Source organism: Schistocerca gregaria, chromosome 3 (assembly GCF_023897955.1).
Source record: "Schistocerca gregaria isolate iqSchGreg1 chromosome 3, iqSchGreg1.2, whole genome shotgun sequence".
Classification (NCBI taxonomy): Eukaryota; Metazoa; Arthropoda; class Insecta; order Orthoptera; family Acrididae; genus Schistocerca; species Schistocerca gregaria.
Window position 1 is genome coordinate 391,063,808 of NC_064922.1, and position 27,311 is coordinate 391,091,118.

General features: G+C 40.1%; 1 protein-coding gene across 8 annotated transcripts in view; it reads right to left on the reverse strand.

Annotated features, from left to right (window-relative positions):
• Positions 1–27,311, reverse strand: part of LOC126355958 (DNA repair and recombination protein RAD54B-like) — a 385,308-nt gene that overhangs the window by 252,569 nt on the left and 105,428 nt on the right. For all 8 annotated transcript variants that reach the window (XM_050006553.1, XM_050006550.1, XM_050006555.1 and 5 more), the window contains one exon: positions 6,946–7,148. In XM_050006553.1, the coding sequence (XP_049862510.1) occupies positions 6,946–7,148 (203 nt within the window). The remainder of the gene's footprint in view (positions 1–6,945; positions 7,149–27,311) is intronic.

Here is a 27,311-nt window from a genome sequence, read left to right on the forward strand (position 1 = left end):
ACCTCCATTTTCCTCTTTATTATTCATACTGCTCAGTTTTCAAATATGATTGCTCTGAGTGTCCTCAAGTTTAACTAAACCACACACCAACACAAAGAGTTTCGCAAATTATTTGTAAAATCACTAAACTGTTTTCACTGAAACGTGATGCATTATTTTATAGATCAAGAAGTATCTATGTCCCACAAAACTCACCAAAACAGTTTGTAGCCCTCTCATGCCTCCAGTTTGTCTTTATTAGATCAGAAATCTCTTTCTTAATACTACATATAGCCATCTGTGTAATGAAGGTAACAGCAAACATGCAACCCCAGTTCAGTAGAGCACAAATTACTCCAAATGAAAATAGGACAAAGTGACTTACAAAGAATGTATACAGTACGGTCACTTGGATAACTTGAAAACCATGACCTCCAGCAAAAATGTATCCTAGCAAAAAATTAAACTACACTAAATTTCCTACAAAAAAGGTCCTATACATTTTTTTCCATACTTTGCACAAAGACAGAAAGAAAGAGGGAGGGAGGGGGGGGGGGGGGGGGGAGAGAGAGAGAGAGAGAGAGAGAGAGAGAGAGAGAGAGAGAGAGAGAGAGAGAGAGAGAGAGAGAGGGGGGGGGGATTAAAAATCTCATGTGACATGCAAACACTGCAGCTTAGGTGGTTTTTTTAGGCCAATTTAAGGTAGCTTCCCCACTTGATAGATCCCGAATGTCCTGTATCAAATTGTTTGTCTCAACTTCCACTACACCTCTGCAGTATTTTGTAAACAGTTATCGGTTCCAACACATATATATTGTCAAGTCTGTCAATGTGCCCTCATGAATTGTCTCAGAGCTGGAAAATGCAAACATTGTTGCTTTATGCCGAGAAGGGCTGTCAGAACAGAAAGTTGTCACAGAATTGATATCCACTACAGTTACATTAGTTGTATCTTCAGTCTCTTTCATACAACACAGAAGACTGAAAATATGCCTTGTAGATGTCCCCTGTACTCAACATCACATAAGGAAAAGCACTACCTACCACCTAAGGATGGCCACTAACTACAAATTATAGCTCTCCGGTACCTTGAGACAATTGTAACAATTGTACACTGACTTTTTGGAGGCCAAACACACTGTCAAAATGTCAACAATGAGGTTGTCTTTCAAGATGATAATTCATACATTCACTGCTCTCATCTCATGACAAATCATCTTGCAGAAGGCAGGAATCAACTAAATAGATGTGTAGCAATGTCTCAACCACACTGTGGACAGCATTCCAAGGAAGATGATCCAAGCATGTTACTGTGTGTACGGTGATAAAACATATATTTCACAGTTAAGTTAGCCCAAAAATGTTCACAGTATATGGATGGTTAAAAAATAAAAGCTTTTTTCTCTATTATTATACCTAAAGAAGACATTCAGTCTTTCCAGTCTTCTTGATGTTTAACATCTTCAATACAGAAGGATTTTCACTCTGGCAGATTAAAACTGTGTGCCAGACCGTGACTCGAACTCGGAACCTTTGCCTTTCGCCGGCAAGTGCTCTGCCATCTGAGCTACCCAAGCACGACTCATGCCCCATCCTCACAGCTTTACTTCCGCCAGTACCTCTTCTCCTACTTTCCAAACTTCACAGAAGCAGCAGAAGATTTTCTGTTCTGTTCTGTTCATGAAATACAGGTCAATTAAATTGGAGTGGGGGAGCCAAGATGTCGCAACATTTTGAACTGTCATTGTAGACTATAATTAAATTGTGTTGCTCATCTACAACATTGTGGGAAAAAATTCAAAATGTGGTAGAATCAGATAGCACCTTCTGATCTGACTGATTCAAAGTCAAAATGAATAACCAATACCACAGAAGTGTAGTCTCATTGCACATTGTGTGCACTGTTTAACTTGTGTATTCACATGCTTACCACTAAATGGACTTTATTTCAGTTTACATTTGGTATTTATATAAGTCTCAATCCCCAGTATGATATTAGTATTACACAAATTAGTAAATTTTACAACATTTTTCCATTATCGTCATCTCTAAGTAATGGTGTCGAATCTTAATGAATTTCCACACCAAAAGTTATGTATACTGTGGAACACAATTTACACACAGACACAATATTATGTCAGCATTAAATTTTCAACTGTAATTTGTAAGTAATTTAAACATTAGTTAAGAACACTGTTACAAAAAGTAAGCCAAAATAATTTCTCACCAAGCTTGTAAAATACTCTGAAATATTTTATGAGTAAAGTGTATCTATAATATAAAGTAATTTATAATGTATCTAACTTTTCCCAATATTATCATTAATTGTAAAGCAATCAAAATCATGTGTTCAGTAATGCAGAATGATGTAATTGATTATTGGAATGTTATTAAAGGTGTTGTCATAGCAACCACGTGGATTCAGTTTTAGTTCGGTCTTTATGACAGTCTTAGTTCAGTCTTCGTTGAGTGCAGTGTATACCAGTTTGTAGTGAAATTCTTCAGTTTTTTCAGTAAACTGAAAGATTATAGACAAAAAGGTGTCGCCCACATTATTTAGTAGTGCACTACAACCTGGGGAAACCAGTCCAGACTACAAAAAGTTTTAAATGCATTGAAGTGAATTTACTCCAACCATAGATAGGTTAAAATCAAACTTAAGTTATGTAACTACAGGTGAATTTTAAAAAGTGCAGACATCATTCTATTCCACTCATGCCATTAAATACTGATACACTCCATGCCCAATTCTAAAAGACAGTTTGTCACACAGACCACAAAGAGCATCACTACTCACACATTACCACTACGCTGCATTTTAAAACTTTAGTAACAATTGTTTATGACGGTAAGGTGATATTTAAAGTAATTTTCATTTCGATTTGAAAATTTATTTTGGTTTTTCTGTTCATGTCAGATTTGTGTACAAGTCACATCTTAAGTTTTAAGTGAAATAACTTTTTCTTCTAACAGGGAATTTTTTAAATTGCATTAAAACATATTTTGTAACTTTGTATAGAACTAATACATAATGCATTAGTGTTGTCAATGGTGCATGCTCCCTTAAAAATGCTAATAATTATTAGAACACACACAACTGACAGTTTAATTTCTTCACTGCATCATGTTTTTCAGAATTGTGCAAAACTTCTCTTCCTTGTTTGTTTGTGTCATCAGTGCCATCTCTCTTTAGCATAAAACAGAAGTCAGCCACTATGTTTGCATTCCTCTTCCCTAGTACCTCTTTTCCACCTTTTTGATGTTCTGGTGGAACCATCATTGTTGGTCTTCACTGATATCGTTAAGGTTTGCAGGAAACAAATCGATAAGTAAACACAGAAAATGAAACTTCACACTCATGTTAGAACCAAATTTCACAAAACTCTGCAACATTGTTTTAAGCACAATTTTATAATTCAGGAGTTTACTGTGGCCAAAAAGTTGGAGTTTACTGCTTTAAACAAAGCCCAAGTCTTTTTTCCACTGGATTCACTGCACTTCCAAACAAATTGTTTTTCAATAAATTTCTGATCTGCAGATCTACAAAGATCTCTTCATTAAGTATATGATATGATAGATTAGCTTAGATTATATTAGATTCAGTTTTCATTCCATAGACCCAAAATATGAGATGATTCTTGTGGGTGTGGAACATGGCAGATGCCTACTGGAAGCCTTGTTACTAAGTACAGGAAGATTTTTACCAGTGACAGAATGGGTAACAAGATGTGCAGGACTCGTCTCCTCTAAAAAATACAGCCATACAATAAATGATGCTGTCAGCCTGCACCATAATTACCTTTAAAGAATGAATTGGTACCAGCTGATGTGAGTGCAGATTTTCTGTTGCCCACATTCTGCAATACTGCATATTGACATGTCCTTGGAGATGGAAATGGGGTTTATCTGTCCACAAAATTTCCATGGCTGTTCATAGAATTCTTGTGACATGGTATTAGGCTAATTTACTTTAATTTATAATATGAAAGATTCTATACTCAACTTCCAGTCAAAAAGTTCACCAAGAGGTCACTGTGATTTTAATAGAGAGCCAAAAAAAGCCCTACAAGAAATTATGTAGGGATGTATAGATAATGGTTGCTCTCACTTGCACAATACGAGTCTTGCTGCCTTAAATGCTTAGACTGTTTTCTGTTTCAGGACTGACAGTCAAACAAGACAGCAGTGAAAGTAGCCATTTCAGACCAAGATTGCAGTTCACTTCTTTGTAGTTAGTAAGCAGATGTACCAATCTTTAGTAATTTTATATCATAAGATTATCAGATCTCAAAGAAGTATTGGCCAATGAGACACTTACATTTAACTTCGTTGCAGTTGTTCCTTTAGAGACAGCTAGAAGAAAAGTGTATGTCATAACATCAGATGATTTGCAGACAGCAGGAGCAGTCTATGAGTAGAATGGCCAATATAGTGCAGGGAATCACTCAAGAGCTTTGTAATCCATGAGAAATATTTATCTGAAATGCTGGTGCTTCTGGCAAAATAAAAAATCCCAAGAAAAGCATTATATCTACCAGACATAGCAATGCAACCATCATATTTAACTTATGACTTATTTATATGGTTATTTAAACTAGTTGTCACTTGACAGGTAGCAAGCCGCAAGGCTCCTGCCGCCAGTACACCAATGGGACCCTCGAACTGTCAGCTTCCACTGCGTTGCCACTTCCTCTGTGCTGTGCTGCGCTGCTTGAAGCCTTATGCTATCCAGCCCTTAGTGAGCCATTGTAGTAAGAGATTTGGGTGACTTTCAGCTTCATGTCCCTCACAATGTGTGACGAAAGTAGTTAAAAGAGGGCAAACCAAGGCTGCAAACTCCTAGGAAACTTGCAAAAAGTGCTGGTCATGACATGGTTATACACAGTCAGTTGCGTGAATCCGTGTGTTCTATGAGGAAGTATTTTGAGAGTGAGAGTGATGCAGGAACACCTCTACTTCATTTGGATTAAGTGGTGGAGTGAACTTCAGATGCTCTAAAAATCAATGAACAGTCAGTTATAAGAATCTGCAAGGAGAAATTTGCGAAAGAAGAATCAGGTGAGTCTTCTAAACTGGAGACACCTGGGAAAGAAGAGGTGCCACTAGAAGAGGGTCACAAATGTCAGCTCTTTTCAAAAAGATGAAATTCATCATCAGATCTATGCATATTATTCAAGGAATGAGTATCCAACACTCAAATTGCTACACACTACCCTTGCAACACTGGACCTACTTCAGGGTAGTAGATTGTCCTTGTTATGATATGGTTCGAAGACACTGTGCTTCAAAACTTTACAAAAATGTCAAAAATTGTCATGGATAACACTGCATGTCATTTGGTTATACAAGATAAGATGTCCGCAAAGGCAACAAAGTGTTGACTGGCTAGAGAAACTTAAAAGATATGATTTGACAGTAATTTAACAAGGACACAGTTATTAGAACTTGTGTCACAACATAAGCCAGTTTACATTATGGATTAAATAGCAAAAAAATATGGGCAGTAAGTTCTCAGATTGCCTCCCAACCACTGCAACTTCAATGCAACAGAACTGATTTGGACTCAGGTTCACAGTCATATTGCTGCAGGAAATAAAAAATTTAGGTTGACCAAAGACAAATGGCTTCTGAAGGAGGCAGTTGAAAAAGTGAGATGAGACGAATGGCAAAAGGCAATGACTCATGTGAAAGTAATGATACAGAAGGCATGGAACAATGAAGGTGCACTACAACAGTGTGTCTAAGACTGCACAATATCTGCTACTATGTGCAGTAGCACTGATAGTTTCACTGACTCTGACTCTGAATTAAGTAGTGTTTTTCAACTGTCTAATTAGTATGTAGTATATTGCATACTTTAATGAACATCTTACTTCCATTAAACCTTGTGTTTGTGACTTGAGATTGACCAATTTCTCTTTCCTGCTGTGTGACTAAGGACTATTGTTCAGCCACCTACCGTTATCTCCTTAAGGTACGTTAGACTGCATTTTAAATATATTTCATTTTGTGTAGACATCAAGATGTTATTTCACACATGTAACAGTTTTCTAGATATGCAATGATAAGAAGAAAACTTTTCCAGACTTGAGAATTTCTTTCATATCAATAACCAATGTAACACTGGCCCTAAATAAAATTAAGAAAAGATTTTCGATGTGCTTGAAGAAACTACTAATAGTGATACTATGAGTAAATTTGAGAATTTTTACGTTATTTTTGTAGGAGATAAAGACTTCATCAACTTCATACTTGTTATGAGTGAAATATTGACACGACTGCATAAATACGCCACTTTCAGAAGCACATATATAGGAAATATAGTGCAGTATGAGAATTTTAAGATTTGTTGCTGAGCAAGATATTTCAGTCATCAACAGGGAAAATAAAAAAAAATAAACAAAAAGTACTGTTGTGCGAGGATTAGTTTTTGAAGTATGACATGATAAGTCTGAAGCTGTTTATGAATGGGAAAATTTAATGTTTCAAAAAATGTCAATGTAAAGTTTTTCCCTAATCAAAATTAAGAACACAGTTTTGACATGCTGAAAAACACTACAGAGATCCACATAGCATATGAATTATATTTTTCACCTGATTTTTGTAGGAGATAGGGGCCTGAAAGTGATTTTCTATCAGTGTGGAGAATGAAGCACAGTGGCAGCAGGCTGTAGAATGAACTTGATGCAACAATGCCACAACTTTGGAGCTTAAACATCACATGGCAACTAGTCTAAATCAGACAATACATCACATTAATAGTGGAATATTCTTTTTAGACAATTATGCATATAAAAATCATTAATTATCACTTTAAGAATGTGCATTTCAAGTAAACAGTGGAACAATAAATTACAGCAGTTCAAAACCCATCACCAAGAGGTCAATGCTAATAACTGACAGTGAAATACTAGCATATACAAAATACTGCTAAGAACATATTTGGAATGCTTTCTACAAACTTACCAAACAAGTGAAACACACTGTAGTGTCTTCCCCAGTCCCATCTCATCTGCCAATATTGCTCCAGAATAGTTCGGTTGTCTCATTTCAAGCATACATTCATACAAAAATATTATGCCAGTTCTTTGATGAGGGCGGAGGACTTTTGCAAGACATGGGTCAATTACTACCTCCACAAGAGACAAATGTTCTGGATTCATCTTCCACTACACAGAGACATAATCAGTAATTATTAGAAAAGATAAAGAAAGCAAGATTCAACAAAAGGGAACACACATGTACCATTGTCAATTCTGTTTCTTTATCACTGGTAATTTCCAACAACGTGAGATAATACAAAAACATTTTTGCAATTAGGTATATCATTTCTCTATCATGATTTGCTAAATGCAGCACATAAAACTTACACTACATTTCCAAAAAAATAAAAACAATGTACTGACAAAAACAAGCATTACACTATGGTAAAGGAGTACCATTGCTGTAAACCAAAAAGCAATGTGTAATACTGCTAAGAGAAAAAAAACGGTTGTTCATTTAGAGCAGCTAACCTTGAGAGACCTATATAGTGGTCATGTCTCCACAATTATCATATGATTATGTTGTGATTACATCAAGAGCAATGTGACTTCACTCTGCATTATACATGAAACAAACAAATATTTTGTACCAATTTTTTAGCCCTGACAGGCAACCATCAGAGCAGCTAACCTTGAGAGACCTATATAGTGGTCATGTCTCCACAATTATCATATGTTGTGATTACATCAAGAGCAATGTGACTTCACTCTGCATTACACATGAAACAAACAAATATTTTGTACCAGTTTTTTAGCCCTGACAGGCAACCATCAATTGCCCTCATTAGATTGTAGTCCAAATGTTCCGTGGTAGTGCTGCCTGTGGGACCCTGCATGGACCTTCTGCTGGATACAAAGGTGACCTGCTAGGTGCAGCACCAGAAGACAGTACAGTGAGTGGAGGAAGGCTGTGAAGGGGAAAGGGCTATGGCAGAGAACAGGTTGGGGGGGGGGGGGGGGGGTTAGAAGTCATTTTGAGGCTGGAGTGGAAGAAGGGAAGGGGATATAGGTAAGTGGTGACAGAGACTATTGAAGGTTGAGGCCAGGGCGTGACAGTGGTGTTACGGTAATGAAGGTTTATGTTCTGGGGAAAGTTCCCACAAGCACAAATCTTAAAATCTAGAGTTTATTTGGAAGAATTCAGATAGCACATGCTGTGAAGTAGTTATTGGAGTCAACCATACCATGCTGGTGGCATGTTCGGCGACTAGATAGTTCAGCTGTCTCTTAGCTGGCCATTCATGCATTTATCTCTTTGTATTACCCAGGTTTTCCAAGTCATGTATGACTAGCTGTAATGACTTTCAACCTTTGATATGGAGGTCTCATATGTAAGTGAAGCTCTTGATGACATATTGGAAGAACTTGCTGCAGACAAAGAAGAACTGAACTCTGTTGGTGATTCATTGGACAAAATCCAGTGGAGTAAATTCGCTAAAAGGCAACAGTCATTTCTGTTCAACGGAAAAGGTGGGCTTCTGATGGATTTGCCATCTGATATTAGTGTAGATGAAGTGCTTTTGCTATTCTTAGATTACAAAGTCATAAGCCTTTTAACACTTGTAAGGGTATTTGACATCTTTGACAGTGATACATTTGTTGAGTAGAGATGATAAGTTTTGTGATCTCTTGTCGTAATCCTAGAGAAACTAGCTGTGTGTCACCATATGGTTTTATCACTCCTTTTCCTTTCTTATATAAAGTATCACAAACATTAAATAAAACACTCACCATTCATCTAAATATATACTTCACAAATTGCTAATATTTCTCAGCACGTCTTACAAATATCCACAAAAATGGGTCAGAATTACTGACTTTGAAGTTATGATTTGGCCTGAATAGTCTTCTATGGTACTAAAAACCTTGCAGCTACTTCAGGGTATAGTTCAGAGTTTTTGTTTATGGCCAAATGATGTTGGCAGTACCAAAAACTTCATAAAGAAAATAAAAAGGATCTTGTTAGAAAGAGTTTGACCTTCATTTTCATATGGTCAGTATTGTGCAGGAACATTTACACTAGTTTTAAAGTTGTGTTGTAAAGATAAATAACTTGATCGCAACAATATTGAAAGGCTAGGTTACTATTTAACACACTGCAGAAGCACTGACTTGCAGACAGGCACAATGAAAAAGACTGCTAAAATATTTATGCTTTCAGACAAAGTCCTTCTTCAATAGAATACTGACACAGCTTCACAACTCTCACAAACATGGCTACAATCTCAGTGCACTAGAATCGGGCTCTAGCACCCGAAAACAGTGACCATGCAAATGCGTATATTTCCTACCCTTTGAATGTTTTACCATTCTATTTTCATTGTGTCTGTGATTCAATGCTTCCTTCATATGGTGAGAAGCACTCTATCCTTTCCATATTTTTGATATTCCATCATGGACTTTCCATTGTTTAACTTGTTATAGCACATATCTGAGACAAATGAAGAATATTTTCAATGAAGTGTATAAATAATTTAACATGTTATACTGATATCTGTTCGCTAAACATACTGTGTATACAGACATCATAATAATGACACTGTCAATAAGAGAAAAAAAATTGCAGCAACAGCTACAGTGGTAGAGTATAAGAACAAGCTTCATACTAACACAATACAATTAACTTACTGCTCCTTTTACAATGCCAAAGCAACACAAGAGAGCAGGTCATAAATGTAGCTGACACTATAGCAGAAGCAGTCACTTTTCATGTACTGCTGGAAAAAGGACTCTTCAAGACTTCTCCATAGATCACAATCTTCAACTTTATTTTTTCAAATATATCCTGCCTGTTTTCTTATTTCATTTATCTGTCTTTCAGTAGGTTATTGTCGACGCCGTTTCTTATAACAAGGGTTGCCCAGAAAGTAATGCACTGCATTTTTTCCTTCAACAATTCTTCACAGAACATAATGAGAATTACACATAGGAAAGATGATGTTTTATCTACACACCCTATTTTACCACATAATTTCCATCCCGTTCTATGGCCTTCATCCAGTGCGAAATGCAGGGCATGTATGCCCTGTCAGTAACAATCCTTGTCCTGATGGCGGAGCAAGTGCTTCATTTTGTAAATCACCTCCTCATCGTACTCAAAACATCTTCCATGAATGGCATCCTTTAATAGCCCAAACAAGTGGAAGTCTGAGGGGGCTTGGTCAGGTGCTTCAGCCGGGGATGGTCTCCCCAACCACTGCAAATCATCGAGCTCTGCCAAACTGCCTACTGATGACCTCACCCTCTGTGCCAAGCGACTGACTGTACTTCTGTCAAACAGGAGATGCTCCACAGACTTTGCACAAGTGTTTGTGAATATTCCCCAGAGTTTCTGTCTCTGCAGCGAGAAATTCAATGATGGCACATTGCTTGTAATGTATATCAGCTGTAGATGACATCTTGAAACTCTCCTGCAGCTACACTACATACTACATGTTCAGAGCGACAGAAACTTGGCACATTCACTCAGGAGATTTCAAATAGCACATACATAATGTTTTGCATTCGCAGCATTGTTTTCAGCTGAGAAAAAAAATTGCGGTGCATTACTTTCTGGGCAACCCTCATACACGGACTCAAGCAAAGAATGTTGTTAGTTCACATTCTGTCAGCTCACCTGAAAACATGTCAAGTAAATTTCAGTTTCAGAACTCTCATTATGATATTCTCATTTCATATCTCTCTCTAACAAATTTGTCTTCCTGTCACATTTCATTATTCAATTTGTTTTTCTTCTGTTTCCCACATTCAAAATAAGAATTCTCACAATCTGGATGGTTGAACATTTAAGGTTAAAATGACAACTGTGTGTTGTTTACAGACTTTCAGTTTGAGACACTGTTCTGTATAAACATACTCCTACACTTTAAACCAATAAAATATTGTCATCCACCAACCAAAAGTTGATTAGAGAATATCCAATGTAGTGAATATAAATTATGTGGAATGAAGGCATTTTGCTTAACACTTATTTTTAAATTTCCACTCCTTCAGTGTGCTCTAATCCAAATCATTAGTTAATGAAAATGTTGCTTAACGTAGCAGGGTTTCCTCAAGTGAAATTCCCTGATATTTCCCTGATTTCCTGACAAGTTTTACCATTTTTACCCAACAAATTTTGAGATCTCAAGGGTAAGTAAAGACATAAGTGACAAAGAAATGTAAGGACTTCCATATTTCTCCCCCGTTCTGTTTTGTTTTGTTTTAGGACATAAAAACAACTAAGGTCATACGCGCCAGGGACATGGAGAAAGGTCTGTAAAATACGCAATACAGAAATGAAGGTCCAGAACTAAAAATTAAATGGCCTTTGCCACATTGCTACAATGGATAAAAAGTAAAATGGAGCCAACAGCTCACGCCTCGTTCGCTAAAACGGCCAATAATTCAGATGGCAAACTCAAACAGGAACATGACTGGTCACCAATAGGGCATTCCACCAGGAAATGGCAGACAGTTAAACGCTGGGCACAATGTGCACAAAGTGGTGGCGGAGCGTCACTTAACAAATGGCGATGGCTAAAAAGGCAGTGCCCAATACGCAACCTAGTTAAAATGACCTCCTCATGGCGGGAGAGGCGAGAGCAGGTCATCCAAGCCACTGAGAGAGGCTTAATAACTCAGAGGTTATTCGCATGAAGGGAGGACCAGTGGAAATGCCAAAGTCACACCACCTCTTGACAGATGGCAATACAGAGATCATCAGAGGGAATTTAAGAACTAGTGGGCTGAGGTATGAGGACTGCAACCTTGGCAGCAGCGTCAGTAGCCTCATTTCCTGTCAGACCAACATGACTAGGAACCCACGTAAACGTCACAGTGGCTCCATCAAGAGTGCGCAAATGCAAGCTTTCCTGGAGCCATTGCACTAAGAGATGGACAGTGTACAGTCTACAGAGGCTCTGAAGGGTGCTGAGAGTGTTTGAACAGATGACACAGTTGAAAAGCCTGTGTCGCCAGCTGTACTCTGTGGCCTGATATACGGTAAAGAGATGGGTTGTAAATACTGAGCAGCGTGCCGGAAGCAATACCAAAAAATGAGGGTGCCAACGATGAAGGCACACCCAACATCATGATCAGTGTACACACAGGTACTATCGCAAATTCCATGTGAAGGTTGTGAAACTATATGCGACAGAGCAAGGTTGGTGTAGGGTCCTTAGGAAGTGAATCAAGGCCAAGGTGAACACACATCGCCACCCAGAGCCAAGGTGGGGAAGTGTACACACCCGCCAGGAAAGTTGCAGGGAGCGTGAAGTTCATTTGCCAGAGCAAGAGCCGAAAGCTAAATACAGGAGGTAACAGAGAAGAGGGACACACCCCATACTGGCGATCAAAGGAATCGTGGAAGGAAACGGCATAGCATGGGCGGCCATGCATGGCAGACAAATGGCATGCACATCTGCTGAGGAGGCAGTCACGACAGTAGTTCGGCAGCTTATTGCATACAGACTCTCAACTGGGCTAGTGTAAAAGGCGCTAGTGGCCAAACAGATGCCACAATGGTGGATAGTATTGAGACAGCATAATAGGTATGGACATGTAGATGCATAAACAAAGCATCCATAGTCTAGTTTCGAACAGACAAGGGACCAGTACAAAATGGGGAGGGTGGTTCGATCTGCACCCCAGGAAGTACCATTGAGGACGTTTAGGACATTGAGGGACTGCATACAGCAGGCTGCCAGGTAAGAGATGCGGGAGGACGAACAGAGTTTCCTATTGAGCGTGAGACCCGGGAATTTCAGATTTTCAATGAAAAGATGAGCAACAGGCCCAAGATGTACAGATGGTGGGAGAAACCAATTGTGCCACCAGAAGTTCATACAAACAGTTTTGTCAGTGGAATAACGAAAGCCACTGTTGATGCTCCATGATTAAAGACAATCGAGACATTGCTGAAGATGCCAATCAATGTTACAGGTTCATGAAGGACTGCAATAGTGCACAAAATTGTCAACAAAAAGAGAGCCGGAGATGGCCAGTGGGAGACAGGCCATTATAGGGTTAATGGTGATGTCAAAGACGACACTCAGGACAGAACCCTGAGGCACAGGGTTTTCCTGGATAAAGGTGTCCGACAAGGCAGAACCCACACGTACTTTGAAAACTTGGTTTCTTTAAAAATCCCTCAAGGAAATGGGGTAGGCAGCCATGGAAAACCCACATGAAGAGTACGAAGGATACCAGTTGTCCAGCAGGTGCCGTACACTTTCTCCAAATCGAAAAACACAGCCATAGTCTGGGATTTCCACAGAAAACCATTCATGACACAAATGTGCACAGTGACAAGATGGTCACCTACAGAACAGCACACTCGAAATCCACACTGTGCAGTGGTTAGTAAATTGCGAGACTCGAGCCACCATACCAGCCAGGCAAGAATCATATGTTCCATCAGCTTGCAAACACAGCTGGTGAGAGAGATGGAGCAGGAAGGTGTTTATACTAACAGGGCTTCAGTATGGATACGACAGTGTCTTCCCGCCAGTGTCTGGGAAACTTGCCCTCTGCCCAGATGCGCGGCGCGGGATTAGCCAAGCGGTCTACAGCGCTGCAGTTATGGACTGTGCGGCTCGTCCTGGTGGAGGTTCGAGTCCTCCCTCGGGCATAGGTGTGTGTGTTTGTCCTTAGGATAATTTAGGTTAAGTACTGTGTAAGCTTAGGGACTGATGACCTTAGATGTTAAGTCCCATAAGATTTCACACACATTTGAACAATTTTTCTGCCCAGATGCAGTTGTACATATTAAGCACAAAGTGCTTGCTCGCAACAGAAAGGTGCTGTAACATCTGGATGAAGTGACAGCATGATCTAGCTCCCTCATAGTAAATGTGGCATTGTAACACTCAAGATTCTGAGAAGATACACCTCCACTCGTTTCCAATGGGGAAAGGCAGGGTGATAGTGGGAGGAGCTCAAAATTTCCGCAAAATGGCGGCCCAAGGTGTTACAGATAGCAATAAGGTCGATGAAGGCATCGTCTCCTACTGTCAGGCCGGAAACTGGGGAATGGATCTTGGTATCAGAGAGCCATCAGAGGTTGGCCCACACGACGGAAGAGGGGGTGGAACTGTTAACAAACTAGTGAATAAAATCCAACTAGCTTTTTTGTTATCCTGAAGGACGTGATGATACTTGCATACATCTGTTTATAATGAGTGCATTTTGCCGCCATAGGATGATGGTTAAAAATGCAGAGAGTGCGGATTGTGTCATGGCACGCGTCACTCCAGCAAGGGACTGGGACATGGTGTGGTAAAGAGGAAGTACAAGGAATGGAACATTTTATGGCAGTAAATGATGTTTGTAAGATATTCCACCTGGTCATCACAACTGGGGAAATTGTGTTCGTTGAAGGGGAAGGGGGGAGTAAAGCCTCCAGTCAGCCTTAGAAAGCTGTGATTTGGGTGTGCACAGAGGTGGGGTAGGAGTAAGGAAATGGATATCACATGGGAAATGGTCGCTCGAGTAGGTGACAGAAAGAACAGACCACTCAAGACAATGGGCAGTGCAGAAGGATAGGTCCAAATGGGATAGAGTGCGAGGGGTCTGAAAGGAATGTGGGTGCTCCACTGTTAACACAGAAAAGCTTAAGTTGATTAAGGATGTCAGCCAAGAGGGCACCTCTTGGACAGGTTCTGGGAGAACCCGAAACGGGATGAAGGGCAGCAGGAATGGGTGAAGTAGCTGCCTAATAAGCTGGAGGAAGTCAGCCCTGATGACTTCGGATGATGAAGGGATGTAAATGTACAAAGGGAAAAGGTCAAATGAGGAAGGAAAAGGCGAACTGCAACAGCTTGAAGATGGCTAGTCAGGGAGATTGGTTGACTATGACCATCATCCCATATGAGCAGCATGACTCCCCCATGAGTTAGAATGCCAACCTGAGTCGGAAATGCAAAATCTCAAAGCGGTTGTAAGGACGTCACTTTGTTTCTTGCAAATCTAAAAGTGGCTGTAAATCCTCTTCGTTGGATTTATGGCCATGAACGTACCATGGGAAGTGAGTCACGATGAGGAAAAAATGAGTTGGCGTCACCTCAGTGGCTGCAAAGTGCCAGTCTGTACACCGAGACAGAAGGAGCCTGCTCTATGAGGTCCACACAAGTAACGGCTTTCTGCTGTCGGTCTGTGGAGTCCAATACAGAAAAATGGGTGGTGGTGGGCACCGGCGACATGGTGGCAGGGCAGGCAAAGGTATCACATGACGACACCATCAAAAAACAAACTTAAAGTCGGCGGAGGACAAAACTGTTTGCCTTTGTTGGACTTCTTCGAGCCTTTCTGGTTAGGAGAGGAAGACTCAGGTGTTGGTTTGCTGGAGGGTCGTAGGAAGTCTTCATGGGAGCATTCCTTCTACCCTTTCTGGCCTGCCTGTTATGTAGCTGGTGACTTCGCCCTGTGAGGCAAGAGTTTGATAGCTTGTTGCAGAGCAGGACAAGGGGACTGCGATGCTACCATGACACTGGGCGATTTTGCAACCTCAGAGCTGAATATGAGGTCGTGTGTGTGTGTGTGTGTGTGTGTGTGTGTGTGTGTGTGTGTGTGTGTGTGTGTGTGTCCTTCACGAAGTGAGAAGTAGCAAGAATAGTACTATAAGTGTCAGACAGTAGAATGCAGGGTTTGCAATTAGCCAATAACTTGCAATCGAGTGTGTAAGGAACATTTTTCTTTACCCAGATCTCCTGAAAGCCTGCTCATCAAGATACATGGGACAATCTCAAGAGAAAGGGGAATGGTCGCCATTGCAGTTGATACAGCAGGGAGGAGGAGGTGGACAATCTTCAGTATGTGAAACCAGGAGGAACCGTGGTGCAGCTGGAAGGATCTCTGAATCGTTAGCCTCATTCCATTTATATTTTGTAGATGTTGATTGTGAAGATGATTGGCTCATTGCAAGAAAATCCCCAACAATTGCCAATGTCTCTGATGACAGGCTCCTTCCAACTGGGGTCCCCCTTTAGAAGGGGGTACACCCACCTTAGGTGATTATTCACACCTCAGGTGATACACCCCGAACACCTGACAGAGGGGGTAAGCCCGAAACTTACCTGTCGACCCAGGGCTAGGAATTACGTGTTACCCAGTCACCTGTTACTTGTCAGATGCATGGGGCTGCCTTCAGGAGTGCACAGGGAGGAAGAAGAAAAAAGAGGAACCTCAAACGGTGAAGTGGAGGAAGGATAGGAGAAAGTGAACAAAGAAAGGAAAAAGGAATGAAAAACAGTGGTGAGGCTGTTGTTATGTCAACTACAGACAGTGCAGAACATTCCCAAAAACACCCCAGACATGTTCCCCAAGGGAGGGGGAGAAGAACAGAAGAACAGCAAGAGGATAGACATTCAGCATGGAAGGGAAAATATGTTTTAAAGGCTGGGGGACCATAGTAGATTTCTCCCCCATGTGAGAAAAAATCTTAAGTACTAACATCAACATATTATTTAATGAACTGTTTTTATATGGAGAAAGCAAGGCAAATGGTATATGTGTTCCATTAAGATCACTGTTGTTAATTTATTTCAATAAAACGAAACATTTGTCACAAAAATACACTTTTCCTTGGAGTCACAAGACAGATTTAAAATACCTTCATTGATTTCAGGAACAACCTTAGAAAAAACTAGGTCTCTTGAAAGAAGTGTAAAAGGCAGGGAAGAGTTGTGTAAACCAACACTATGGCTGGACACCAATAAAATGTTGGTTCTACTATGTTAATCATTGTCGGTTATTAGTGACAGTGTTATGTCTATTATTTTACATGTATTGTGTGATTTTTCTTTTGAGAAACATGTGAGTACATATCATACAAACTGCCAGCAACTGCCACAGTTTTCTTGTTCTTGTCATCCATACTTTCTAATATATAAATTATTTTTGAAGTGCCAAAATGTACTATAATAAATAAAATGTCTACAAAATGCTGCACTGTGCAATTTAATTGCAGGGAGACAGTCACAATTCCTGAAATCCATCACCCGTGGTCTCTGGCCTGCCAAGAAGCACCGCAGTCCTGGGTCCTTGGATAAATCACGAAAATCTGCCGCATGATTCCACACACAAACAGACCCAGACTGCAGGCAGATCGGTGAGACTAGATCTGATGGCCACAGCTTACACATTAGTGGGAAATGATGGGCTTCAGATTGGCAGGCCCAATCTGTTAGAGATACCCACAGAAATGGCCTGTGGTTTTGGCCCGTCGTAGAAGTCCATTTGTGTGACCAGCTATTCATGTGTCACAGACACCGTGTTGATGAAATGAGACCAATGAGACTTTTCCAGCTCTCTCTCTCTCTCTCTCTCTCTCTCTCTCTCTCTCTCTCTTTCCAAATTTCCTTGATTTCCCTGTTTCCCTGGTGCATTTGAAATTCCCTGATATTCCCTTATTTCCAGAATTTGTGGCAACTCTGCACACGTACACATACAGTTCTGAGTCCACATTTCTCAAGTAGTCTTGGCACAGAAAGTCAAGAATGTGATACGTTGGAGTATATTAAAGACACATCCAGCTGTCTTTGTTGTGAGTTTTAATATAAGGCAGGCACTTGTAAACAAAAAAAAGCTTTGCTTCTGCTTGGATAGAGTCCCAAGGATATTATTACTAGTAAAAAACTATATCAACTACGAACAGTATGTTTTCCCCCTTGTCTCTCAGAGTTTGAATCCTGTGACTGTAGTAATAAGAGCAGTGTTTAACAGTATTATAAATGTTAACTCTGTCACACTGTTCAGAGAATCTACGGAATGAACAATGGGAAGAAGTTTACAAGGGTATACTGTATACGAGAAAAGTAATTCTTTCCTAAACATATTCTTACGACACTATTAATTCAATTTATCTTTACAGCAGGTCAGAGACAATTACAGTGGAATACAAAAGAAAGGATTGTTAACATTTGAGATCAAATTATCTCGTGTCAGAAAGAATGTCTTATTTAATACACAAAATTAGCTCTATCAAGCCTTAAATGGGCATTAAAATCAATATTACAGATTTCTTCACCATGTTATACAAGAAAGCAAAAGCTAAAGCATTACACAAAAATTCAAAACTCCAAAAACAAAGCAAAGGAAATTTCAAGTATTATTAGGCATGAAGCATATAAACTTGGCAAAGCAAATGATGTTAAACGCCCTGATGATGATGATGATGATGATGATAGCAACGAGACAGATATGAAACTGTGGTGGTATATGGACTAAATGCAATGTTGTGTCCAGCTGTAGTGAAATGATACCAACAATTTGACCAAGGCTGCACAGACTTGATTGATACCAATCAGAAAGGAAGGCCATTGACGTCAACCACACACAAAAATGCCCGGGCAATTGAGGAACTAATTCAGAAGAATCAGTTGTTGACCAGTCTGGTGTGGTTGTTGAAGATAGTAAAATGAAAGCTGAAGTTTTAAATTTCACATTCAAGAAATCATTCACACAGGAGAACCATGCAAACATACTGTCATTTGATCATTGGGCAGACACTTGTATGGACAACATAGTAATAAGCATACCTGGCATAGAGAAACAACTGAAGGTTTGAAAGCTACTAAATCACCAGATTTGGATGGAATCATACTTCGATTTTGGAAAGAGTGCTCTACAACATTGGCCCCTTACCTAGCTTGCATTTATTGTGAATCTCTAACCCAGTGCAAAGTCCCAAGTGACTGGAAAAAAGTACAGGTGGCTTCAGTATACAAGAAAGGTAAAAGAACAGACCCAAAAAATTACAGACTAATATCCCTAACTTCTATTTGCTGCTGAATCCTTGAACATATTCTTAGTTCATATATAATAAACTTTCTTGAGGTTGAGAAGCTTATGTGCATGACTCATAATGGTTTCAGAAAGCATCACTCGTGTCAAACTCAGCTTGCCCTTTTCTCACATGATATACTGAGAAGTATGGATGAAGGCCAACAGGCAGATTCCAGAAATCTGAAATACGGTGCCCCACTGTTTAACGAAGGTACGAGCATGTGGAATAAGTTCACAGGTACGACAGTGGCTCGAAGACTTCTTAAATAATATAACCCTGTATGTTGTCCTCAGCAGCTAGTGTTCATCAGAGACAAGGGTATAGTCAGGAGTGCCCATGGAAGTGTGACAGGACTGGTGTTGTTCTCTACATACATAAATGATTTGACTGACAGAGTGTGCAGCAATGTGTGATTGTTTGCTGATGATGCCACAGTGTTGAAGTTTGAGTGACTGTAGGAGGATACAAGACAAGTTAGACACAACTTCCAATTTGTGTGATGAATGGTAGCTAGCCCTAAATGTGGAAAAATGTAAGTTAATACACATGAGTAGGAAGATCAAACCTGTAACAGTATTACTACTGTCCTGCTTGACACTGCCATGCCATTTAAATAGCTGGGCCATAATGTTGCAAAGCCGTATGAGGTGGAACGAGCATGTGAGTAATGTGGTAGGGAAGGTGAACGGTAAACTTCAGTTTATTGGGAGAATTTTAGGAAAGAGTGGTTCACATATATAGGAGACCGCATTCTTGGGTACTGCTTGAGTGTTTGGGGTCCATATCAGGCTGGCTTGAAGAAAGACAGCAACGCAATTCAGAGGGTGTTACGTTTATTACTAGTAGGTTAAATAACACATAAGTGTTATGGAGATGTAACTGGAACTCAAATGGGAATCCATAGAGGGAATGTGATGTGCCTCCTGAAAATACTATTGAGAAAATTTAAAGAACCGGCATTTGAAGGTGACTACTGAATGATTCTTCTCCCGCCAACATACATTGTGCATAAGGAGCATGAAGATAAGGTACAAGAAATTAAGGCTCATACAGAAGCATACAGGCAATTGTTTTTCTGTTGCTCTATTTGCAAGTGGAGTAGGAAAGGAGCTGATAGTAGTGGTAAAGAGTACCCTCTGCCATGCACTATATGGTGGCTTGCACAGAGTATCTATGTAGATGTAGATGCAGATTTTCCAGTGATAAGGTCATTCATACAACGGTTATCAAATGGCTCCAAGACAAAGGTACAGATTTGTATAATTTTGTTTACAGAAACTTGGTGACTATGATGAATAATGGCGTCATGTATCTGCATCACTTTGAAGTTTAGTGCAGAATTCAATAAAAGTCACTTGGTCTGTCATAATGATACTTTTTTTTAAGTCCCCTTGTACTAGAATCTTCTGACAGACTTACCATTGTAATCAATCAAAGAATTGAGATGTATTTCATAAAAGATTAAAATATGTGTAGTGACCTGTTCTGAAGTTTTGTCCTCGCAAACGTTCAATGGCCCATAAACGTTCCACGCAGATGTAGTTGTTCTCTGGTTTACTTTTCTGTTGGTTATTCCATGGTTTACATTGTTAACGCATTTATATTTTATATAATTGTAAGATGTTATCAACTATGTTTGGGGATAAATATCTTTTTTTCTGTTACCCATGTATATGGTGACCCTAAACAACAACGACATGTCTACACCAGCTTCAACACTTCGCTCAGCTTTGCAACATTGACAGCTTCGCCTGTTCATTCGCACATGAGAATGAACGACTAATCAGTCACATTTGAAACAGCTGCCAGCAATGCAGTTAACAAGGTGACGATAAATCACCACCATCTGGCAAACATAATCTTCTATTATGGTTTGTCCAGCTAAAAAGTCAGTTCATCATATCAGCCGATGAGACTAAATATAGGTATGTGGTTGCAGTGCTCATGGAGGATCTAGTACCAGAAGTCCAGGATGTTCTAGCCATACCAACAGATAAGGAATGATATGAATTGATTAAAAACAGATTGATCACATGCTTGCCAAAATCAGAAGCAAAACATCGAGAGAAGCTTTTGTGCACCGAGGCACTCAGAGATCACACTCCAGTTCAATTCTTAAGTCGTTTTCACACACAGGCAATTAACACTGTAAGTGATAATGTGTTATGGAGTATATGGTTGACCCATTTGCAGTCAGACACCCAAAACAGTCTCACAGTGAGTGCGGGAAATTTAAGCACACTAGCACAAATGGCTGACAAAATAACTGAAATGTATCCTGCATCAAGTGTGTCAACATTGACATCACAGCAAGAAACGGTGATGTTAGCCTCACTACAATTACAATGACAGAATTGACCACACAGGTAGGTGGATTAAAAACAATGCACAGCTGTCTACAACCATGCTGAGGTCGTAATTGATCACCGTCATCACAGAACTTATGTTGGTTCCACAGGAAGTTTGGTAACAATGCGCCAAAGTGTTCGCCACCTTGCAACTGGAAGCTCGAATCTGACACTGCAGCAGTGACAACAACTTCTGTTGCAAACATGTGCTGACTTTGTGTGATGGACAGTGATACAAAACTACAATATTTGGTTGATATAGAGAAAAAGTGTCAGTATAACAAGCAAACCACCTGTGCTGGGGCTGTGACGATTGTTGTCTATTTGCCACTAATGACTCCAATATTAGAACACATAGTTGAATAACATTATTCCTTAACCTGGGGCTATGCCATGTGTGTGAATGGAAAATTTACAGTGTCAGATATATCACGGCCTATTATCACAGCAGATTTTTTTTTTTCTTCTACAACTTGCTGCCAGATCTGTGATGTCAGCAATTAATAAATTTGACTACCAGTCTGCAAGTACCAGGGAAAGTCTCTTGTGTCACCCCACTAGCAGTGCACACAGTCACAGGTGGTATGCTGTACATATGGTTACTGAAACAATACCTTGAGATCACTCAGCGGTCGGCCACACACCCACCGGTCAAGCACACAACCATTCACCACATTTTGACCACGCCAGGGTCGCCAACTCATGCTCAGCTTAGACATTTGATGCCAGAAAAGCTGAAAGTGGTAAAACAGGAGTTTCACAGCATGCTATCGCAGCGTACTGTAGAGTTAATAGTACCAGTTGGGGAGCCCGATTCATGCTGTGCCTAAAAAGAAGAACGGATGGAGCACCAGCGATGACTATCACCAACTCAGTGCAAGGACATCCCAGACCAGTACCCAGTCCCACACACAGAAGGTCATATAGTGACATGTTCTGATGTTTTGTCCTTGCAAATGCACAGTAGCGCATAAGCAATCCATGCACTAGCAGTTTCAGGCTGTGTTGATGGATTTCTTTAGTTTACTTTTCTGTTGGTTATTCCATGCTTCATACTGAGTATGCATTCATGCTTGTATAATTGTAAGCTGATATTTAATGCATGTGGGAATAAATATTTTTTCTTCTCTATTACCCACATATGCACCGGTAGCTGCCATTTAAGAAAGTGGAGATATGTAGATGACCTCTAATTACTGACCCATCTCCCTCCTTGACATGTTCTCATAAAATTTTGAGAAGTAATGAGAACAGAATATTGCACCACCTTTATGAAATCAGCTTTTACCCTTAGAGGCAGAAATCTATGATATGACAGAGCAAGGAAAGCATGTCCTCACTAGGAAACAACACAAACAATTTAAGTTATTCAAAATTATAACACACAGTTATAAAATTTAAACCAACAAAAGTTTCTCTTCCATCTTCTTTTATTTCTGCATTTTCTGACCCATGTTTTGAGTTAAGTAACGTACAACTATTTATACATTTCAGATGTAGAAGTAACTTCAGGTGTGCCGCAGAGAAGTATGTTGGGACAGTTGCTGTTCATATTGTATATTAATGACCAAGCACATTAGGGATACGAAATGGAATGGTCACATAGGCTCAGTTGTGGGTAAAGCAGGTGGCAGACTTCGAACTACTGGAAGAATACTGGGGAAGTCCAATCAGCCTACAATAGAAATTGCTCACACATCACTCGTGTGAACCAATCTAGAATATTACTCAAGTGTATAGGACTCAAGCAAAATAGGATTAACAAGAGATACTGAATGCCAGGGGCGGGCAAACGTTGCACGCGGCTCATGAGCGCACAGCGCTGCACCACATGTGCTGCTCGCATGCAATCGTCAACTGGGGCAGTTGGCAACAGCGGGCAGGTTGCCGCAGTGTAGTGCCAGGCTAAGCTGTGGAGGTTGATGCGAAGCAACCACTACGTAGTGAACGTTGTGTTTGAAGAACTGGAAAATGCAGAGTGAAACAAGGAAACGGAGAAGTGGAGATTTGCTTTATTTTAAAAAGTAATGGGAGAATCGTTTTTCCTCTGTGCAAAAACGTGAAAATTCGAAATGTTTAATATGTGGCAGTATTCTCGCTGGTCAGCGGAAGTTTAGTATTAAAGGCCATTATAACAAATTTCACAAGGACGAGTAGAATTTATTGTCGGATTCTGAGCGGATGGGGAAATTGACTGAGCTTAAGAAAAGCGATCTGACAATACTAGATGAATCTGTCGTAGTTGCTGTGGTCAAGAGAGATCTGCGACTTCCTTTCATCATGTCTCTCATCTAACTGATTTAACATTTTATGGAGCACTATTTTCAATTTTGCATTACGACAACAATAATAGCCCAGCAGTACGTGCAAGTTATAAGATTGTGCTTAATATAGCGAGAGCTGGAAAACCATTTGCTGAATTAGTAAGTGTCGGTTAAGAGCAATCATCAGTGATGAAAAATTTTGTTCCACTCCACCTGTGATAATTAAATAAAACGTATCGTAGGTAATAGGTACTCTTTCAAAACATGACATCTTTCAAGCACTCCTACTAACCTTACTTTGTTCCACTCCACCTCTGATAATTAAATAAAATGTATCATAGGTAATAGGTACTCTTTCAAACCACGATATCTTTCAAGCACTCCTACTAACCTTATTCCTTCATTCAATAAAGCAAGCTAGGAAATGAAACGCATTGCAGAGGAAGGAGCGGACAGAAGGTATGGTGAGGAGGGGACATAAGCGGGTGGCCAGCTTGCCCCTGTGTGCACACAGAACACCTGTTAACTGCACGCGTGCAAGTGCACCGCACACGTGCAGGATTCCTGCCCACCCCTGCTGAATGCATACACAGACGACTACGACAAATGGTCACAGGTTTGTACAACCTGCAGGTGAGTGTGCCGGTGATGGTGAAGAAACTGAATTGGCAGACTCTTGTAGATAGATGTAAACTATCCAGAGAAAGTCTACTAACCAAGTTTCAAGAACCAACTTTAAATGAATAGTCCAAGTATATACTACAAACCCCTATGTATCACACACATAGGGATCATGAATAGTGGCAACTACGTGGGTTACTTCAAAAGAAATGCATACTATTTTTGTAAAAATACAGTTTTCATACTGCATATGTGAAAGTTTTAGTGTGTAGATACATCCTTCTCGCTTATTTTCAAACTTAGTTCAACCTGTTCCCGTGAGTGGCGCTGTCACAGCATGTCTTCAAGATGGCTGCTACACTTGAAGTTCATCAGAAGCAATGTGCTCTCATAGAATTCCTGTGCTGTGAAAACGAGACAGTGGGAAACATCCACAAGAGGTTGAAAAAGGTGTATGCAGATGCTACTGTCGATCGCAGTACAGTTAGTCAGTCGGCAAGCAGGTCACGTGACGAACACAGGCACGGCAATATTGAGGATTGTCCTCACAGCGGCAGGCCTTGTGCTGCACACATTCCAGACAATGTGGAGGGAGTTAACGAATTGATGACTGCTGACAAACACATCACAGTGAACGAATTGTCACGCTATGTTGGGATAGGGGAGGTAAGTGTTTGCAGAATACCGAAAGTATTTGCGTTAAAAAAAGGTTTGTGCCAGGGGGGTTCCCAGGATGTTGACAGTGGCTCACAAAGAAACAAGAAAAACGGTATACAGCGAACCTTTGGAACAGTGCGAGAATGATGGAGATGAATTTCTTGGAAGAATTGTTACAGGTGATGAAACATAGCTCCATCATTTTTCACCAGGGATGAAGAGGCAATCAATGGAGTGGCATCATGCAAATTCACCCACGAAAAAAAATTTCAAAACCACACCTTCTGCTGGATAAGTTATGGCTACGGTGTTTTTCGATTCCGAAGGACTCTTGCTTGTGAACATCCTGCCAAGTGGAACCACCATAAATTCTGATGCATATGTGACGACAGTGAAGAAACTTCAAGCTTGACTGAGTCATTACCGACCACATCGGCAAAAGTAGGATGTTTTGCTGTTGCATGACAATGCACGGCCACATGTCCGTCAAAAAACTATGGAAGCAATCACAAAACCCAGATGGACAATACTGAAACACCCGTCTTACAGTCCTGACCTGCCTCCATGTGACTATCATCTCTTTGGGAAACTGAATAACTCTCTTCGTGGAACAAGGTTTGAAGATGATCACTCCCTTGTGCACGCTGCCAAACAGTGGCTCCAACAGGTTGGGCCAGAATTTTACCTTGCTGGTGCTGGTTCCAAGATAGTGTAAGGCAGTTGGGAGGAATGGAAATTATGTAGAGAAATGAAAATATTGTTCCTAGAGGATGTATCTACACACTGTAAAACTTTCAACGTGTAGAATAAAAGATGGATTTTTAAAAAAACAGTGTGCATTTCTTTTGGAGTTACCCTCGTATTTATTTACAGCTCGTACAAAATAGATATGTGACACAAAGTTTTACTGACCTTCATTGTAGTCACCAGCATTGTATATAACCCATTACCAGTGATGTGGAAGTCATAGGATACCCTTAGCAGTGCCAGTTGTGTCGACAGTTCGAGCAGTGCGGTCTATTGTCAAACAAATTTGTAGCTTCTGTGAAGCACATTCCGTGAAGTGTTTCCTTCAGTTTAGAAATTGGGTTGAACTCATGAGGGCTTCAGTCAGGGGAGTGCAGTAGGTGGTATAGCACTTTGCAGCCCCATCAGTCAAATAAACCAGTAACAGCTTGCACTGTACATGCTTGAGCATTGCCCTGCAAAATGATGGTCATGTCCTGCAGAAAGTGTCATCACTTCTGTCTCTAAGCTGGTCATAGGTTGTGTTCCAAAAATGAACAGCTAATGGGGCTGATGGCTGTGATTGAGAGGCAGAAGGTGCATGGGATAAGAATGCAGTAAAAGCACCTGCGCCAATTAACAATGCTCATGCAGGGCACTCTAACAATGACATGATGGAGTGGATCATGGGGGGGGGGGGGGGGGGGGCGTAGTAAAAGGGTAGGGAAGACTGTGGGGAAAGAGTGTATGGGTGCAGGATGAGTGGAGTTATGGTACTGAGGCAGGGGCGGAGATGGACATGGGGCAGATGCCTGGTGGAGATAAGGCAAAGAGGATTAAAGGATTTGTTGCAAATGACTTAGATGGGAGTTGCCCTTACAATACATCCTTGGATCCTATATTCTTCCTGGCCTCAGCACCACTAGCTCCTGCCCCACATCCACTATGCCATGCCCCATGACCATAATTTCACTGTCTTACATTTCTCTGTTCTGTCTCACTCTCCCAACACACTCCTCTGCAGTTTCCGCACTTCCGGTACAGTAAACTCAGCCTGTTCATGTATGTTTGTGCGCCCTCTAACAAAAAAAAATCTGTGAGTCTTGTTTACATGACTTTTGACAAGTCACTGCCTCTACCATTCAGTGAGTTGCTAATTTTACAACATAAATTTTGCAAATTAACACAGTAGATTCTACAGAGGAATTAGTGAATGGAATAGGAATTGGTTGTCAATAAATCCTTTACACTCTTAAGACTGAAGTTTATTAGTAGTTAAACTTTTTATAGCTGGTGGTAACTTATTGAAAATATATTCCTGAATAGTTGACCCCCTTTTACACTACTGCAGTAAAGTAAGTTTCTTTAAATTTTCTTCTTTAAATATTTATGTAGGACATTATTACTTCTGGTGTTGATTCCATGAACTAGGTTTGAAAAAGAGATATTGTCAGTTTTCCCATGTGTAGATGATGCTACTGGTTCTGCAACTGATGCTCAATTAATGAAAAGCCACTCCAGTTCCTCTTTTTAGAAAGTTAGTAAGTTCACACGACAGGTTTTGTCCTTTATATTAGACCATTACCAAGTGAATCTGAAACTGCCACATGTTAATACATAATATGATTGGTATATAGATATTTTAGTTTTTTTTGTTATTATTATAGGAATTGAGAGAGAATGTTTTATATGTAGAGTAGAAGTGCAGAAATAATATACACTTTATGTTATGCTGTAGAGAAGCAACATCAAATGTAAAAACGCTAAAGCCAAGTGGATTTTAAAAAGTTTCATGCCCTTTAACACCACGAGAAAATTTGCATGTCTTTATTATAAAAACATGCAAACCAAAAAACTGCAATGTCAAATGTAAAAACAGTACAGTCAAGTAGATTTAAAAAAGTTTCAC